We start from the raw sequence: 18,360 nt of genomic DNA on the forward strand, positions 1-18,360 counted from the left end.
TGGTAGTATATAATGGACCTGCAGGACAGCTTGGAAGATGTGCCTTGCTAATTCAGTCTATAAAATCTGCAGAGATAAAGTATAATGGTGACTGGGGACTTCAGATGTCTGGGTGGTTGCCGGAAGCAGATTTTCTACTCTGAATTGTGAGTAGTAATTAATAACTAGTGGAAGAGGAGGTAAAGAGAGTACTGGGACTTAGCAGACACATTCTGTTGACTTCAAGAAAGTAGATTTGGCCAGAGCAAAGATATGTATGATTCATAACCAGAAACTATAAATGTGATTGTGACTTTCTGAATGAGAGACATGTATAGAGGAAACAATAACATCTAAAATATATTTAAACCAAAAGAAAACCTTTCTAATGATCTCAATGAGAAGGAAAGAGTTGTCTTAAAAATAAAAAAACAAAACTGGATTTTACTGGTTAGATAGCTCTCTTGGCTCAGAGGCTAAAAGGGCAGTTAGAAGGAAGGACATATATCAAGGGTAAGCTACATATGAAGAATGATCTCTTTTGGAGCATGCCAAGATCATCACAAAAGGATTTTAAAATTGGTTTGAAGTAAGAACTTCATAAAAGAAAGGCAGAACTACTGAGGTCTTGTTTGGTTTAGATATTCTTTGTCAAGAAGAATTACCTGATGGAAAATCAGAAGCCTATTGGAAATTAGATTTTTAAAATGAGTTTAAATAATTTCAGACTGGTAAAGAATAGCCATGATCTTTGTGATGTCAGAGTAATAATAGGTAGAGTGCAAAGATGGGCAGTTGCTGATTGGTTGCAAAGGACACTGGCAGTAACTCTGATGCGGAGCTAATAAATTCAAAAGGAATATTGAGCAAGAGGAGTATTGAGTTAGTGGGTAGAAAACAGTGATTAAGAGATTAGCACTGGGCACAGTGGTATGTTCCTGTAGTCCCACTTCCTGTAGTGGGAAGCTGAGGCAGGATTGCTTGGGCCATTTCTTTTTAATAAAGTATGCGATCTGTTGCTAATATTCCAAACACAAAATCCACCTAAATTTGATGGATCACATTTACAGTCACAATCTGTGTCCTTTCAAAACTCTTCTACCTTTATGTAACTTAAAATTAATGTGACAAGGTAATATATAGACAGCAAATGAGAGGTAATAGAACCCAAACTCACAGTATCTAGAATTACTGAAAAGAACTTCTCTTTTTTGTTGTTAATTTGGCTTTTTTAAAACTCGAGAAGGTCTTATGGAAAAGAATAAGAAGAAGTCATAAGAGTTTGAGGCTATAGTGTGCTATGATTGCACCTGTGAACAGCCACTACACTTCTATACTTCTGGTGACATGGCAAGACTTCATCTCTTAAAAAAAAAAAAAAAAAAGAAAAGAAGACCTTATATAACTTTTAAGAAAGAAGTCATTTCAAAGTACAATTGGCTTTCTGTGGGTTCTTGCGTTGGTAGATTGAACCAACGGTGGATTGAAATTATTAGAAAATTAAATACCAATACAACAATAAAAAACAAAGTTTGAAACAATATAATAACTATTTACATAGCATTTGTATTATATTAGGTATGATAAATAATCTAGAGATGATTTAAAGTATTTGGAATTGCGTAGGTTATGTGAAAATACTATACCATTTAGGCAGAGTATGTCAAGGGACTTGAACATCTCAAAATTTTGGTATGAGATGGGGCCAGAGTCCTGGAACCAGTGCCCCACAGATACGAAGAGATGACTGTAACTTTACTTTTAAAAATAAGGCTATATGATTGTAGAGATGGTGCAAGTTAATTTCCATAGGATATCTATATTTAATAGAGAATGGTGGTAGTCTTTAATGTATTAATTCCCTACTCTAATAAATTGTAAGGTTAACCAATGAAAAGGACTGTTTATTTCTCTTTTGTTATGACCCCTTCCTTTTCCTTGGGGCCCCTTATAGTTTCTTTCATATGTAAAGGGGAAGAAGTACATATTTTAAAATAGATATAACAACTCCTTATGGATATAGAGTAGAGCATTTGGATTTAGAGGTGGATTTGGAACTTATTCAACAAAGATTAAAACACCGTTTTAATAATACATTATTGTCTACCTGAAGTAACAGGAATACTTTGAAGCAGTTTTAGAAATTTTATTTTGAAATAATTTAAAATGTTCATAGAAGTTACAGAAATAGTATACAGAGCTCCCATACATCCTCCCGCAGATTATCCAGATTCAATTCATATTTCTGAACTGTTTGAAAATAAGTTGAAGACATGATGCCCCATTATCTTGAAAACTTCTGTATTTTCTCAAGTGGATACTCTCCTACATAACTATAGTATGAATATCAAAATCAGGAAATTATAACATTGATCCAGTATTACCTAATCCACAGACACCATTACAATTTTCCTGATTATCACAATAATGTCCTCTATTCAGGAGCCAATCCAGGATTATGTGTTGAATTCATCATGTTTCTTTGTCTCCTTTAATCTGAAACAGTTCCTCAGACTGCTTTCTTGTCTTTCATGGCTGTAACATTTATTTTAAGAGTATAGGGCAGTTACTTCGAGTTTATCCTCCAATTTAGGCCATCTGATTTATCCTCATGATTTACGCATTTTTGGCAGGAATACTACAGAAATAATGCTACGTTCTTCTCAGTGCATCATATCAAGAGGCACATAATGTCAATTTGCCCCATTACTGGTGATGTTTAGTCACTTTTAGGTAGTTTCTTCACAATAAGGTTAATAAGTGTGTCATGCAATTGTTCATCAAGCTTTTATCCCCCAGATTTTGCATCCATTGATTATTCTTGACTGGATTATCATTATGACTATTGCCAAATGGCAATTAAAAAAAATTCCTCCAACATTAGAATCTTTCCTTTTCCTCTCATTTATTCATTTATAATCAGAATGGACTCATGGATTCCTCTCTTACTTAAATGATTATAATCCATGATACCATGTATTTTTATGCGCAAATTACTGCAGACTTGGCCTTTGAAAGGAACCCCTTCAAACTGCAGCCTTGATATCCTGGGCTCAAGCAATCCCCTTGCCACAGCCTCCTGAGTAGCTGGGACTATAGGCCTGTGCCACCATGCCTGACTAATTATATTTTTTGGAAATTGGGGTCTTGCTGTGTTGCCCAGGCTGGTCTTGAACTCCTGGGCTCAAGTGATCCTCCTGCTTTAGCCTTCCAAAGTGCTGGGATTACAGGCATGAGCCACTGCACACAGCCCATAGTTTTAATTGTTAAGAGTTCTTCTGTTCTCTGAGTTTTCATAGCATTCGAAAATATGGCATTCTGTTCTTCTTTTATGTATGTAGAATTTCCTCATTTTAAGGATAGTAATAATACAGGAATACCTCATTTAACTGTACTTTTCATATATTTTATTTTTTTTTAACCAATTGAAGGTTTATGGTAATCTTTTTTTGAGCAAGCTTATTGGCACCATTTTTTCCAACAGCATGTGCTCACTTTGTGTTTCTGTGTCACACTTTGGTAATTCTTCCAGCATTTCAAACGTGTTATTATTATATCTGTTATGGTATCTGTGATCAGTGATCTTTGATATTACTACTGTAATTGTTTTGGGATGCCACAAACTATATCCATATACGATGGCAAACTTAATCGATTTCATGTATGTGTTCTGACTGCTCGATTAACTGGCCATTTCCCCATCTTTTTCTCTCTCTTTGGACCTCTCTATTCCCTGAGACACAATAATATTGAAATGAGGCCAGATAATAACCCTAAAAAGGCATCTAAGCATTGAAGTCACACGTCTCTCACTTTAAGGCAAAAACTAGAAATGATTAAGCTTAGTGAGGAAGGCATGTTGAAAGCCAGGATAGTCTGATAGCTAGGCCTCTTGTGCGAAACAATAAGCCAAGTTGTGAATGCAAAGGAAAAGTTCTTGAAGGAAATTAAAAGTGCTGCTCCAGTGAACACATGAATGACAAGAAAGCAAAACAGCATTATTGCTCATATGGAGAAAGTTTGAGTGGTCTGGATAGAAGATCAAACTAGCTACAACATTTTCTTAAGCGTAATCCAGAGCAAGGCCCTACCTCTTTTCAGTTCTGTTAAGGCTGAGAGAGTTGAGGAAGCTACAGAAGAAAAGTCTGAAGCTAGCAGTTGGTTCATGAGGTTTAAGGAAAGAAGTAATCTCCATAACATAAAAGTGCATGGTGAAGCAGCACGTGCTGATGGAGAAGATGCAAGTTATCCGGAAGATCAAGCTCAGCTCTTCCATGAAGGTGGCTACATAAACAACAGATTTTCCATGTAGATGACGAACCTTCTCTTGGGAAGAAGATGCCATCTAGGACTTCCATAGCTAGGGAGGAGATATCAATGTCAGCCTTCAAAACTTCAAAGCACAGTCTGATTCTCTTGTTAATGCAGATGGTGACTTTCAGTTGAAACCAATGCTCATTTGATATTCAGAAGATTTTAGGGTCCTTAAGAATGATACTAAATCTTCTCTGCCTGTGCTCTATAAATGGAACAATGGAGCCTGGATGATAGTATATCTATTTATAGCATGGTTTGCTGAATATCTTAAGCCCTCTGTGGAGACGTACTGCTCAGAAAAAGATTCCTTTGAAAATATTACTGCTAATTGACAATGCACCTGGAAATCCAAGAAGTCTGATATAGATATATGTACAAGGAGATTAATATTTTCATTTCTGCTAACACAGCATCCATTCTGCAGCCATGGATCAAGGAATCATTTAGACTTTCATTTCTTGTTATTTAAGAAATACAATTTGCGACACTATAGCTGCCATAGTTGTTCCTTTGATGGATCTGAGAATATTAAGTTGAAAACTTCCTGGAAAGGATTCACCATTCTAGATGCCATTAAGAACATTCATGATTTGTGGGAAGAGCTCAAAATATCAACATTAGCGGGAGTTTGGAAGAAGCTGGTTCCAATCCTCATGGATGACTTTGGGGGTTTAAGACTTCATTGGAGGAAGTAACTGCAGATATCATGAAAATAGCAAGAAAACTAGAATTAGAAGGGGAGCCTGAAGATGTGACTGAACTGCTGCAATCTCATGATAAAACTTGAACAAGTAAGAAGTTGCTTCTTATAGATGAGCAAATAAACTGATTTCTTGAGATAGAATCTACTCCTAATAAAGAAGTCATGAACAGTGTTAAAATGACCACAAACCACAGAGGATTTGGAATATTACACAAATTTAGTTGGTAAAGCAGCAGCAGAATTTGAGAGGATTGACAACATTTTTGGAAGAAGTTCTCCTGTGGGTAAAATGCTGTCAAACAGCATCATATGCTACAAAGAAATCTTTCCTAAAAGAAAGAGTCAAATGTGGCAAACTTCGTTATTGTCTTATTTTAGGAAATTTTCACAACCACCCCAACCTTCAGCAACCACCGTCCTGATCAGTCAGGAGATATCAACATCAAAGCAAGCCCCTCCATCAGCAAAAATATGGCAACTTGCTGAAGGCTGAGATGATCATTAGCATTTTTAGGAATAAAGTGTTTTTTTAAATTAAGGTATGTACATTGTTTTCTTAGATATAATGCTAACGTACACCTAATAGACTACAGAGTAATATAAACATAATTTTTATATGCACTAGGAAACAAAAAAATTTGTGTGACTCAGTTTATTGTGATATTTGCTTTATTGTGGTATTCTGGAAGCTAACCCACAATATCTCTCAGGCATGCCTGTACATTTTTTAAAAGTTTTTATTTCTGTATAGTCTCTGTTTTTTAAGCCTGTACATTTTTACAAGTTTTTATTTCTGTGGCCGGGCGTGGTGGCTCACGCCTGTAATCCCAGCATTTTGGGAGGCCGAGGCGGGTGGATCACGAGGTCAGGAGATCGAAACCATTCTAGCTAACACGGTGAAACCCCATCTCTACTAAAAATACAAAAAATTAGCCGAGCATGGTGGTGGGCACCTGTAGTCCAAGCTACTCAGGAGGCTGAGGCAGGAGAATGGCGTGAACCTGGGAGGCAGAGCTTGCAGTGAGCCGAGATCGCGCGACTGCACTCCAGCCTGGGCGACAGAGTGAGACTCTGTCTCAAAAAAAAAAAAAAAAAAAAAAGTTTTTATTTCTGTATAGTCTCTGTTTTTTAAGCTCCATCATTCATGTCGTTGGCTGTCCTTGGGTATTTGACAGTAGCTGATACTTGGTTATCTGCACCAAAAAGCATATCATGGTGTTTGTCGCTTGTCTCCTGTACAACTCTGTTGTCACCTTTCTCTGAGGGCTTGTGATCAAACTCTGCAAAAAACAAGTTCTGAATGAATTGGTTAGTTACAACCAAAACGTCAGGCCACTATTATCTTCCCTGTCCAGCCTGGAAGTGGCATAGCCCATTTGGACTGGGGTTTTTAGGTTACATGACCCATGTACAAGGTGCAGCTTTTTCCTGCCTCTTTTAGAAGGGGCCTGTAAGTGTGACAGTCTCTGAGCTTCATGGATTCTTCTGCACAGTATGCATTTACTGAAATTACATCCAAAGTTGTTGGCAAGTGACAGTTTTGTGGTAGCGGTGTTTGGAACAACAGCAAATTTTACATTTTATTGTTGTGGCAAAATTTTTCTGTAAAGGACCAAGTAGTAAATATTTTAGGTTTTGTGGGCTACATAAAAACCAGTCTTAGCTTAAAGGAGGCATTAAAAATATACTGAGGGCTGGATTTGGCCCATGGATAGAATAACACTAAAAATCATAATTAATCTTTGTTCTACACTGCTATTATAAAAATAGACTGTACAGTTTCGACATTTCAGAATCAATTGTTTAATAATCTTAGTCTATAATAATTGAAATTAATTATATGTTACTTTAAACAGCTGCATTCGAAGGAAAATTGCTCACTGCCATTTTTTGTTTTTATTTTATGTTATTGTTTTATTTTTTTAGAGACAGAGTCTCACTTTGTCACCCAGGCTGGAGTGCAGTGGCATGATCATAGCTCGCCGCATCCTCAAACTCCTGGGCTCAAGTGATCCTCCTGCCTCAGCCTCCCAAATAGCTGGGACTACAGACTTGTGCCACTATACCTGGCTAATTTATTAATTTTTTGTAAGGGTGGGGTCTCACTGTATTGCCCAGGCTGGTGTTGAACTTCTAGCCTCAAGCAATCTTCTTGAATTACAAGCGTGAGCCACCACACCCAGCCATAATTAAGTTTATTAGCTCTTTAGTCTCATGAATGACACACACACAAAAATGATGGAAACCAGGAAAATACATATATTAAGCCAGGTGCTATTGCGTGTGCCTGCAGTCCCAGCTACTTGGGAAGCTGAGGCAGGAGGATTGCTTGAACCTAGGAGGTCAAGTTCAGCCTGGGGAATATAAGTGAGACCCTGTCTCTAAATTAAAAAGAAGAAAAAAAATACAAAAGGAAAAAATATATATTAATTTATAATTTGGTTAGGGAGGGAACAGCTTACATTGTTTACTTATACTTTTGCTTTTATGCAAACATTAAAAAATAATATAAAATGAGGTGGCACATAATGAATATGATAGTCATGTAAATATAGAATAGTCTATTGCAGAATAAGCATTTGCCACAAAATATTTTAAGAAGACATTTTATGAAATATTTTTGAGAAATATACATTACAACTTAGAAAGATAGTATAAGTTCATAGAAATATGGATAATTAAGTGTTCATGTGTAATATAGTTACAGGAAAATGTTTCCTAAATGTTCTTAGAAACTTTAGGAATAACATCCCAGGCATTGTAATTTAGGGATAAGTTTCTTTAGGATTTTGAATATTTATCTCAATGTTAGTCCAAAAATAGGAATCACAAATTCTGATGATATAATTTATAGAAATTAATATTACTTTATATGGAGATTATTTATGTGTTAATTTTCATTCATTTTTTGAAAAGTATCTAACAACCAAGTCTATTACTATATGTATATTCAGAAATTTTTATTATGGTTAGAAACCATGGAATTGTAGAAGGGGCTGTGTTTTATGGATTGAACTTAATGAAGAGCCATTTACAAGACATCTGAGATTATGGATTTGGCTATATAACTGTTAGTTAACTTTGGGGTAGCATGAGTTTAAATAATTCTGGACTTTTTAAAAAATAATATTCAAAAAGTACTAGTTTATTTAAGTTGATTGTGAATTTGGTTATTTTGGTGGTCAGTAAAATAACCCTGGGTTATTTGGGTTATTCCTCTATATTACTGCATTGGTAGTACACAATTAGTAGTAGTATTGTATAAACCATGACAATGTGGCTCCCTTTCATTGTTTTAAACATGTTTATCTTACTTGAGATCTTCCTATTTAAAGTGAAAAAAGAAGTTTCTAAAATTTCTAAGGATAAAAGCTGGGGTGATAATTTTTTAAAAACTGACTTAATAATTTTGCATATTAATTTCAGGAAATGAAAGCCGGCATTGTAATAAATTCTGTTCATGAAGATAATTTAGGCTTTCAAATATGGAAGCAAAGTTCTAACTAATAACCTTTAATAAAAAATATTCATGGTAGCACATTAAAACATTTATTTTAGGATATATTATTTAAAATGACTTTTAACTTTTCTTGCCTCACTGAGGGAAGAGGAAAATGGAAGTTGAAAGTACATTATCCTGTAAAAACAGCTAAGCATTCAATTGTTTGTCTGTTTTCCACAGATGGGCGGAAACCATTTCCAATTAACCATGGTGAAACTAGTGATGAAACTTTATTAGAGGTAACAGTAAAACTTGTTGGCCCATCTTAAGTGCTATTAATATTTTGTCATCTTTAAAACATCTCTAAAGGTCACTTGTATAACATTTTCTTTGTATTTGGATACTTCTTTATCCTTGTTCTCTCTAGAAAATCCAAAAAGAAAATTTATATTAGTGTTAAAAATCTGCAACAAATGAAGAGGTTTTCAGAGCTCTATGAACAAATGTAAAATTTGAAAAGGCAAGAATAGTATTGAAAGACTTACTTATTATATCCCAGATTTCATCAAATCCAGGATACCATTAATTGTATCTTGATCCTGATTTTAGAGATTTTAAAATATGAATAAATTGTGTGGCTTAGAATCAATGAAATGTGATTTTTAGGTGAAAAGTTTCTTAATAGCATTTTAAGAACACTTATGGCCAGGCGCAGTGGCTCACAGCTGTAATTCCAGCACTTTGGGAGGCCGAGGCGGGTGGATCACCTGAAGTCAGGAGTTCGATACCAGTCTGACCAATATGGTGAAACCCCGTCTCTACTACAAACACAGAAATTAGCTGGGCATGGTGGTGTGCGACTGTAGTCCCAACTACTAGGGAGGCTGAGACAAGAGAATTGCTTGAACCCGGGAGGCAGAGGTTGCAGTGAGCCGAGATTGCACCACTGCACTCCAGCCTGGGTGACAGAGCAAGACTCTGTCTCAAAAAAAAAAAAGAGAACACTTACTATATCTTATACTTCTGTATGAGGCAAATTAGGACACCCAGCTGTTCACTCTTCTGGTGTTCTTTATTTCTCATTTGGAAAAGGAAGTTTGCAGTATAAAATTAGTATGAATTAGAAAAATATAAATGTTTATCATTTATAAGTAAAACACTTATACATTGAAAAATCATACTTTTTTTTCCCTCCATAGGATGCCATAGAAGTTTGCAAGAAGTTTATGGAGCGTGACCCTGATGAACTAAGATTTAATGCGATTGCTCTTTCTGCAGCATAGCTTGTCAATAATGGAAACACCAAATACTGTGTGATTTGCAACTAAATTTTCTCTGTCATACACTAACTCAAACATTTTGATATTTTCCTTAACTTGATAATTAAACTTTATGTGAGTTAAACTTTGCCTTAACCTGTGTTTTATGTTATTTTTACTCCAAGTTAAAGGCGCATTGCTTTCCTCCTCTTTTTCTTGTGAAGGATTTATCGGGTTTGAAAACTAGCAATAGCTTTCTTATTCTCTTTATATTTTACAGGAAATTTTGTATTGGGATACTAGGCACAATTTCCATTTGCATAACATGAATATATATTATCTATGTTAACGTGTTTATTTAGAAAACATCTGTTAAGCGTCTACTTGTAATGAGATGGATGCCGTTCTGGGTTCAGAAGTTAAAGCATTGAACGCTGTTGATAAATGTAGTAGTCATGGAGCTTATGTTATTGTGAGAAGAGATAAATAACAAACACATCAAGATAAATACCAATGATAGATGCTGTGTGGAGAATTAAAGTAGGATTTGTGTTAGGGAGTGACTGAGCAGCTGCTTTAGATTTTGTTGTCAGGGAGGCTTCTGTGAGGAGGTGACTTTGAAGTTGAGATCTGAATGACTAAAAGTAGCCTGTCATAAAAGTGGTGGGGAAGAACAGAAGAAGTAATTAATGTGGAGTCCCTTAAAGTAGGAACATCTTGCTGTATTGTAGGACCAGGAAGGAGGTTCAAGAGGCCAGAGCATAGAAAGTAATAGGGAAAGTAGCAAGAGATGAGGTCAGAAAAGCAGGGGCTTTTTGATACAGGAAAAGGCATTTGGATTCATTGCAAATGTGATGGTAAGCCATTGGAGAGTTTTAAGCAGGACAGGGACCTGCTTTGATTTATAATTTTAAAAGGTCACTCTGACAACTCTATGGGTAATATATTGAGGAAGGAAGCAAGAATAGAGGTAGAAACACTGGTGAGGTGCCCACTGTAGTTGTTCAGTGGGATGATGATGGCTGGGCCTTAAAAGTGCTAGATTAGATAGAGGCCAGGTGCAGTGGCTCACGCCTGTAATCCCAACATGTTGAGGCATGCAGCCAGGGATACGAGACCAACCTGGGTAACAAAGTGAGATCCCATCTCTACAAAAAAAAAAAAAGGAAAAAATTAGCCGGACACGGTGGCATGTGTCAATAGTCCTAGCTACTCAAGAGGTTGAGGCAGGAAGGATTGCTTGAGCCCGGGAGTTCGAGGCTGCAGTGAGCCATGATTGTACCACTGCACACTAGACTGGGTGATGGAGGGAGACCCTGTCTCAGAAATAGTAAATAAATTTAGATGGTGGTACATGAGTGAATTTTGGTTGTGCTTTGAAGAAGGAAGGGCTTCAGTTGAGTCTTTAAGGATAGGTGGAAAGGCAGTGGAAAAGTGAAAGTGCATTTATAGAGTTGGGCCAAAACACAGTTGGTGTGATGACAGTGTTCAATATGTTTTTGGGAGAGGAGTAGCTATTACTCGGGTATATACATTTATGAAAACTCATTGAATTGTAGATAAAAAAATCTGTACTTTGCTGTATATGCATTTTACCTAAAGTAGGGGGAGGTAGTAGTGGTTACTTGGCATATGCATTTATCGTAACTCTGAATTGTACATTTAAAATCTGTACTTCACATATGTTTTATCTTTAAAAGAAAAAACCAGGGTTGGGTTGAAATGAGTATAGTAGTTAAGAGAAAAACCAGATTGGTCCAGAATGCAGTTTTTGACCAGTAATTGAATATAGGTGTTTACACACAATTCACTGAGCTAAGAGTAGTAAGGCGTGGCTTTCAGAATGAACTAGGTCTTTGTTACTCAAGTGTGGTTGCATCAGTACTACCTGGGAGCTTCTTAGAAAGGGGAAATTTCAGACCCCACCCCCAAAACCTTTTAACAAAATCCCTGCTTATTCATAAGCAATACATTAAGTCTGGGAAGCACTAGATTAGATTAGTTAAGCATTTTTAACAAGATCCCTTCTTATTCATAAGCAATAAATTAAGTTTGGGAAACACTATATTAGAAAAAATAGACTATAACGAGGAAAATAACTTTGGAAGATAATTAAGCTTACCATTATTCTATGGTGAAAAGGGCATGGTTGAAATGTTGGCAATAGGGATGAAAAAATAATCTGAAACAATTTGATAGACTGTCTATGCAGATGATGCTTACCATACCAATAATAATGACCCATGTATTCTATTCTTGTTATGTTATCTTTTGTGTGTTATCTTAAATATTTTAAACATTCCTAAGCAGTTTTCTGCCTGTTGCCTTGCTGGATTTCTCTCAATTATATGATTTCTTAATAGATCCTAAATCAATGACACGTTACCTAGAATTTACATAGTTTCTCAAAGTATGCATGAGGAACACTAACTTTGCAGAACTCTTAATGGGTAAGAAAGATTATGAAGTCAAGTATCTTGAAAATACTGGGTTGAACAATCTTTTTTGAAAGTTACAGGTATATTTGGAGGGGGGCAATTATAGAATGCCTCAGTTCTTTCAAAAAATATTCCATGTATTATGAACAACATTTTCTATCATTTTAGGGAGCGGCACTTAGAGCTAGCATTCTTTGGCATACAGTTTAAGGTGGTAGTCCCTTGTGGAACAGACAGCTTGAAAACTTTTCTTACTGCTCTCTTAAGCTTATGTGTAAACTTTAATTCTCGACTCTATTCCCTACAATACTTTTGTTTAGTTACTTTCGTAAAACTTGGCACTTGTAGAAAATATTAATAGTTTACTTTGTGTGAAAAGTCATGGAGATACTAAGGTTGATAAGTTGTGGGTTATTTTCTGTATACTGCTGTTAATGACCATGATCGCAGGGAAAATAGAACTAAAATGAGAACTAGAACGAAATATTTTTGCTTGGTGGACTTTTGGGAACATCATCTTTCACTGGGTATAATGGTTTGCTTTAAATTATTGAAACAGACGAGCTTTTATGAGCCCCCAAATACTTAACCTGAATATTTTCAATGTTCATTTGTGAGTAAAGCAGAAGTTACCTGCATTCTATGGCAAGCCGAAGTTTAAGCTATCTTAAATGAAAACTATCTTTGATTCCTTATAAAACATATTTGAATGAATCTGATTTAAATTTATTTTATTCCATCTTTGATTTGTGTGCAAGCCTTATTTGGTAAGCTTTATCACTGGGCTGTGTATAACATACAAACTGCTTATTTAATGAAAATAGTAGAGCTTAAAAGGTATTTTTAGACATTAATGTTTGTCTACTACTGTATCTTTCAAAAGAAGCATTTCTAGGCTTATGATTCCTCTAATAGTGCTGTTAAGAATTGCAAAGAGGCATATTTCCATCACTTTTTAAAAACTTTCCTATTCATAGAAATTTATTTCTTTTAGGTAAATCTTATGTAGGTATATGTGTATACTCATATACATGTATCTACATGTATATGTATGTGTGCATGTATATATATGTACACACATTCACACATATGTATACCTTGAAAAGGCAAATAACCTTGGTTTAAATCCTTTTGTCTTATTTAAATCCATGACTGAAGTTAAGTAAAACCACTTTGAAAAGTGTGTAATCAGCTGGGCATGGTGACTCATGCCTGTAGTCCCAGCACGCCTGTAGTCCCAGCACTTTGGGAGGCAGAGGTGGGCGGATTGCTTGAGCCCAGGAGTTCAAGACCAGTCTGGGCAACATGGCAAGACCTTATCTCTACTAAAAATACAAAAATTAGCTGAATGTGGTGGTGTGCACCTTTGGTCCCAGCTACTCGGGGGGTTGAGGTGGAAGGATTGCTTGAGCCTGGGAGGTGGAGGCTGCAGTGAGCCAAGATCACACTGCTGCACTGCAGCCCCAGTGACAGTGAGACCCTGTCTCAAAAAACAAAAACAGAGGCCAGGTGCGGTGGCTCAAGCCTGTAATCCCAGCACTTTGGGAGGCCGAGACGGGCGGATCACGAGTTCAGGAGATCGAGACCATCCTGGCTAACACGGTGAAACCCCGTCTCTACTAAAACATACAAAAAACTAGCTGGGCGAGGTGGCAGGCGCCTGTAGTCCCAGCTACACGGGAGGCTGAGGCAGGAGAATGGCGTAAACCCGGGAGGCAGAGCTTGCAGTGAGCTGAGATCTGGCCACTGCACTCCAGCCCATGCGACAGAGCAAGACTCCGTCTCAAAACAAAAAACAAAAAACAAAAACAAAAAACTGTAATCATTATATCAGGTTTTTAGAACTAATTTAGAGGGATTTATATACACATACATAAAGTTTAATAGTTAATGTCACCTGATTCCCTGGTAAGATCTTAAAATGAGCTTCCTTGTGTTCTCAGCAACATTGCTACTAAAAACCAAGTGTGGAATATACTCTTCAGATAGCAAATGTTTTGTCATTTCCTTTGCTTCTGTTGATTTTCAACATTTTGCCTCCTTAAAGTACATAAACTATTGCATTGTAATGCCCTTCCAGTGAAGGGCATTAATTTTCTTGTGTCACTGGTGCCAGTTGATCTGACCAACCTAACATGCCTCAGTTTCATGCGTATTCTCACTTGTTTTCCTTCTGAGTAAAAGTTACTCTAGATCTTTCTCTTGACTTCTTTGTTTAGGATAGTGGTTCTGAAGCTATCTGTTGCTTCTACCAGCTTGATAGATGAGGGTCCTCAGTATGACATTTTTTCCACAGGCTACAGCTAGATATTATATAGGAGGTTATAAAGACAAAAGCTGGATATTATGAGCAATTCCTTATTGTCTAATTGATAAGGAAAGCCCTGGTTTAGGGACACTAAATGTATATGACCTATACTGAAAACTACTTTGCAAAATTAATTTAAAATTGCTTAGAAATATATAATGTAGCTCTTATCTACAAGGTAGATATGAGTATAACTTGAATTATTTAAAATAAGAATCAGCTAAGTGATATGAATGGCACAATTATTTGGTTCAGAACTGTAATCTTCATCAATATGTAAACATAGTTGATATTCAAATAAATAAGTTGTGTTTAATAGTGTGTCCTTTAAGAGCTAAAGGATCTCTGTGTCCTGCACATGTTTTATGACTACAAGATGAAAACAAATTGCTTGAGGTTTTATTTGTATGTTAAACATGAAAAACTTGAAGCACATGCAAAGTTTGTAAATTAGACTGTTCTTTAAAAATGTAGTAAAACCTGTCTGATGAAAAGTTGCATTGCTTACTGAGAGTTCACCTGTGGGAGAAGATGACAAAAAAAACCTGCATCTGAATTTTCCTGTGTGACTAAGCCAAGAAAGTACTTTTCAAGAGGGGTATTTTCTTTATTCTCCCTGAATACTAAGTATTTGAAACCAGAACCTTCTTCCACCACTACAGAAATAATATACATTTGATCCCAGTGTGGAGGCAGTGTATGACAGGGAATGTTACTCTGTGCATATATTTCACCATCAAGACCAAAATATGATATTTCATAGTCAGGGTATAACTTAAAAGATGTATTCTGAAGAGTTCATTTTAAAACAAAATGCAAACACCTTAAATATATTTTATATTAATATGATAGAGACATTTGTTCTTATAACCACATTCTGCTACTATAATCAGGTACATTGAAGTATTCAAGATAAAAGCACAAAAGTACTGATTTTAAGAACTTTAGAAAACATGGCTTACGGGCAATATAAACTTGAAGAATGTTTAAAGCAAACTATTCATGGTTTTAGTTTTTACCTTGTTTTCCCCATTTTGGAAGACTAAAGCATGTACATCAGTTGTCACAAGTATTCCAGTGAAGGCTTTTAGTTTTTGAAGGACTAGTAGCCATCTCCTGTTTTTTTTTTTTTCTTTTTCTTTTTCTTTTTAAACGGTGCATGAAATGCCAAGTGAAAGTGACTTTTTTTTTTTTTTTTTTTAAATCTTTAACTTTTTGTTTTTATGGGTACATAATAGGTGTATATATTTATGGCGTACATGAGATATTTCGATACAAGCATCCAACTTGTAATAATCACATCAGGGTAAATGGGGTATCTGTTACCTGAAGCATTTATCCTTTGTGTTACAACAGTCCACATATACTCTTTTAGTTATTTTTCAATGCACAATTAAATGATTGACTATATCACACAGTTGTGGTATCAAATACTAGACTTATTCATACTTTTGAACTTTTTGTGTCCATTAACTATCCCCACTCCCTCACTACCCTTCCCACCTTCAGGTAGCAACCATTCTATTCTCTATCTCCATAAGTTTAATTGTTTTTAATTAATTTTTTAGCTCCCACAAATAAGTGGGAACATATGAATTTTGTCTTTGTGTCTGGCTTGTTTCACTTGACAGAATGACTGCCAGTTCTATCCATATTGTTGCAAATGACAGGCTCTCATTCTTTTTATGGCTGAATAGCACTCGTTTGTGTATATGTACCACGTTTCCTTTATCCATTCATCTGTTGATGGACACTTAGGTTGCTTTGAAATCTTGGCTGTTATGGATAGTGCTGCGCTAAACAGGGGAGAACAGTAATCTCTTCAAATATACTGATTTTCTTTCTTTTGCGTGTACTTAGCAATGGGATTGCTAAATTTTAGGGTAGTCCTATTTTTAGTTTTTTGATGAATCTCCAAACTGTTCTCCATAGTGTTTGTACTAATTTACTTTCCCACCAACAGTGTGTGAGGGTTCCTTTTCTCTACATCCTCATTTTTATTGCCTGTCTTTTGGATAAAAGCCATTTTAACTGGGGTGAGATAATATCATAGTTTTGATCTGCATTTCTCTATCAGTGATGTTGAACACTTTTCATATTTGCCATTTGTGTGTCTTCTTTTGAGAAATCTCTGTTTAGATCTTCTGCCCAATTTAAAATCGATTGTTAAAGATTTTTTCCTATTGTTTGAGTTCTTTATATATTCCAGTTATTAATCCCTTGTCAGATGGCCAGTTTGCGATATTTCCCCATTCTGTGTGTTGTCTCTTCACTTTGTTGATGGTTACTTTGCTGTGCAGAAGCTTTTTAACTTGATGTGATTCCATTTGGTCATTTTTGCATTGGTTGCCTATGGTTGTGAGGTACTCAATTTTTTTTTCTGTTTTTTGAGACAGAGTCTTGCTCTGTCGTCCAGGCTGTAGTGCAATGGTGCTGTCTTGGCTCACTGAAACCTCCCAGGTTCAAGTGATCCTCCCACCTCAGCCTCCTGAGTAGCTGGGATTACAGGTCCACACCACCACGCCTGGCTAATTTTTGTATGTTTAGTAGCGACAGGTTTTTTGCCATGTTGGCCAGGCTGGTCTTGAACTCCTGGCCTCAAGCGATCTGCCCTCTGTGGCCTCCCAGAGTGCTGGGATTACAGATGGGAGCCACCACACCCAACCAGATTTAAGTCTTTAATTCATTTTGTTTGAATTTTCTATATGGTGAGAGATAGGGGTCTAGTTTCATTCTTTTGCTTTGGATATCCAGTTTTCCCAGCACCATATATTTAAGATACTATCCTTTCCTCAATTATGGTCTTGGCACCTTTGTCAAAAATGAGTTCACTGAAGATGTGCGGATTTGTTTCTGGGTTCTCTATTCTGTTCCATTGGTCTATATATCTGTTTTTTTTTTTTTTTTAAATTTATTTATTATTATTATACTTTAAGTTGTAGGGTACATGTGCATAACGTGCAGGTTTGTTACATATGTATACTTGTGCCATGTTGGTCTGCTGCACCCATCAACTCGTCATTTACATCAGGTATAACTCCCAATGCAATCCCTCCCCCCTCCCCCCTCCCCATGATAGGCCCCGGTGTGTGATGTTCCCCTTCCTGAGTCCAAGTGATCTCATTGTTCAGTTCCCACCTATGAGTGAGAACATGCGGTGTTTGGTTTTCTGTTCTTGTGATAGTTTGCTAAGAATGATGGTTTCCAGCTGCATCCATGTCCCTACAAAGGACGCAAACTCATCCTTTTTTATGGCTGCATAGTATTCCATGGTGTATATGTGCCACATTTTCTTAATCCAATCTGTCACTGATGGACATTTGGGTTGATTCCAAGTCTTTGCTATTGTGAATAGTGCTGCAATAAACATACGTGTGCATGTGTCTTTATAGCAGCATAATTTATAATCCTTTGGGTATATCCCCAGTAATGGGATGGCTGGGTCATATGGTACATCTAGTTCTAGATCCTTGAGGAATCGCCATACTGTTTTCCATAATGGTTGAACTAGTTTACAATCCCACCAACAGTGTAAAAGTGTTCCTATTTCTCCACATCCTCTCCAGCACCTGTTGTTTCCTGACTTTTTAATGATCGCCATTCTAACTGGTGTGAGATGGTATCTCATTGTGGTTTTGATTTGCATTTCTCTGATGGCCAGTGATGATGAGCATTTTTTCATATGTCTGTTGGCTGTATGAATGTCTTCTTTTGAGAAATGTCTGTTCATATCCTTTGCCCACTTTTTGATGGGGTTGTTTGTTTTTTTCTTGTAAATTTGTTTGAGTTCTTTGTAGGTTCTGGATATTAGCCCTTTGTCAGATGAGTAGATTGCAAAAATTTTCTCCCATTCTGTAGGTTGCCTGTTCACTCTGATGGTAGTTTCTTTTGCTGTGCAGAAGCTCTTTAGTTTA

At 36.4% G+C, this 18,360-nt stretch overlaps 1 protein-coding gene across 4 annotated transcripts in view; it reads left to right on the forward strand.

Moving 5' to 3' along the window:
• The window catches only part of LMO7 (LIM domain 7), a 313,031-nt gene that overhangs the window by 46,755 nt on the left and 247,916 nt on the right, over positions 1-18,360 (forward strand). The window contains exons 8-9 of one of the 4 annotated variants that reach the window (XM_003913953.3): positions 8,682-8,740; positions 9,641-9,856. The exons of the other annotated variants lie outside the window; for them this stretch is intronic. Coding sequence (XP_003914002.3) covers positions 8,682-8,740; positions 9,641-9,724 — 143 coding nt within the window. The 3' untranslated portion in view covers positions 9,725-9,856. Of the gene's footprint in view, positions 1-8,681; positions 8,741-9,640; positions 9,857-18,360 lie in introns of those variants that run through there. 4 annotated transcript variants of the gene reach the window in all.

Source organism: Papio anubis, chromosome 15 (genome assembly GCF_008728515.1).
Source record: "Papio anubis isolate 15944 chromosome 15, Panubis1.0, whole genome shotgun sequence".
NCBI lineage: Eukaryota > Metazoa > Chordata > Mammalia > Primates > Cercopithecidae > Papio > Papio anubis.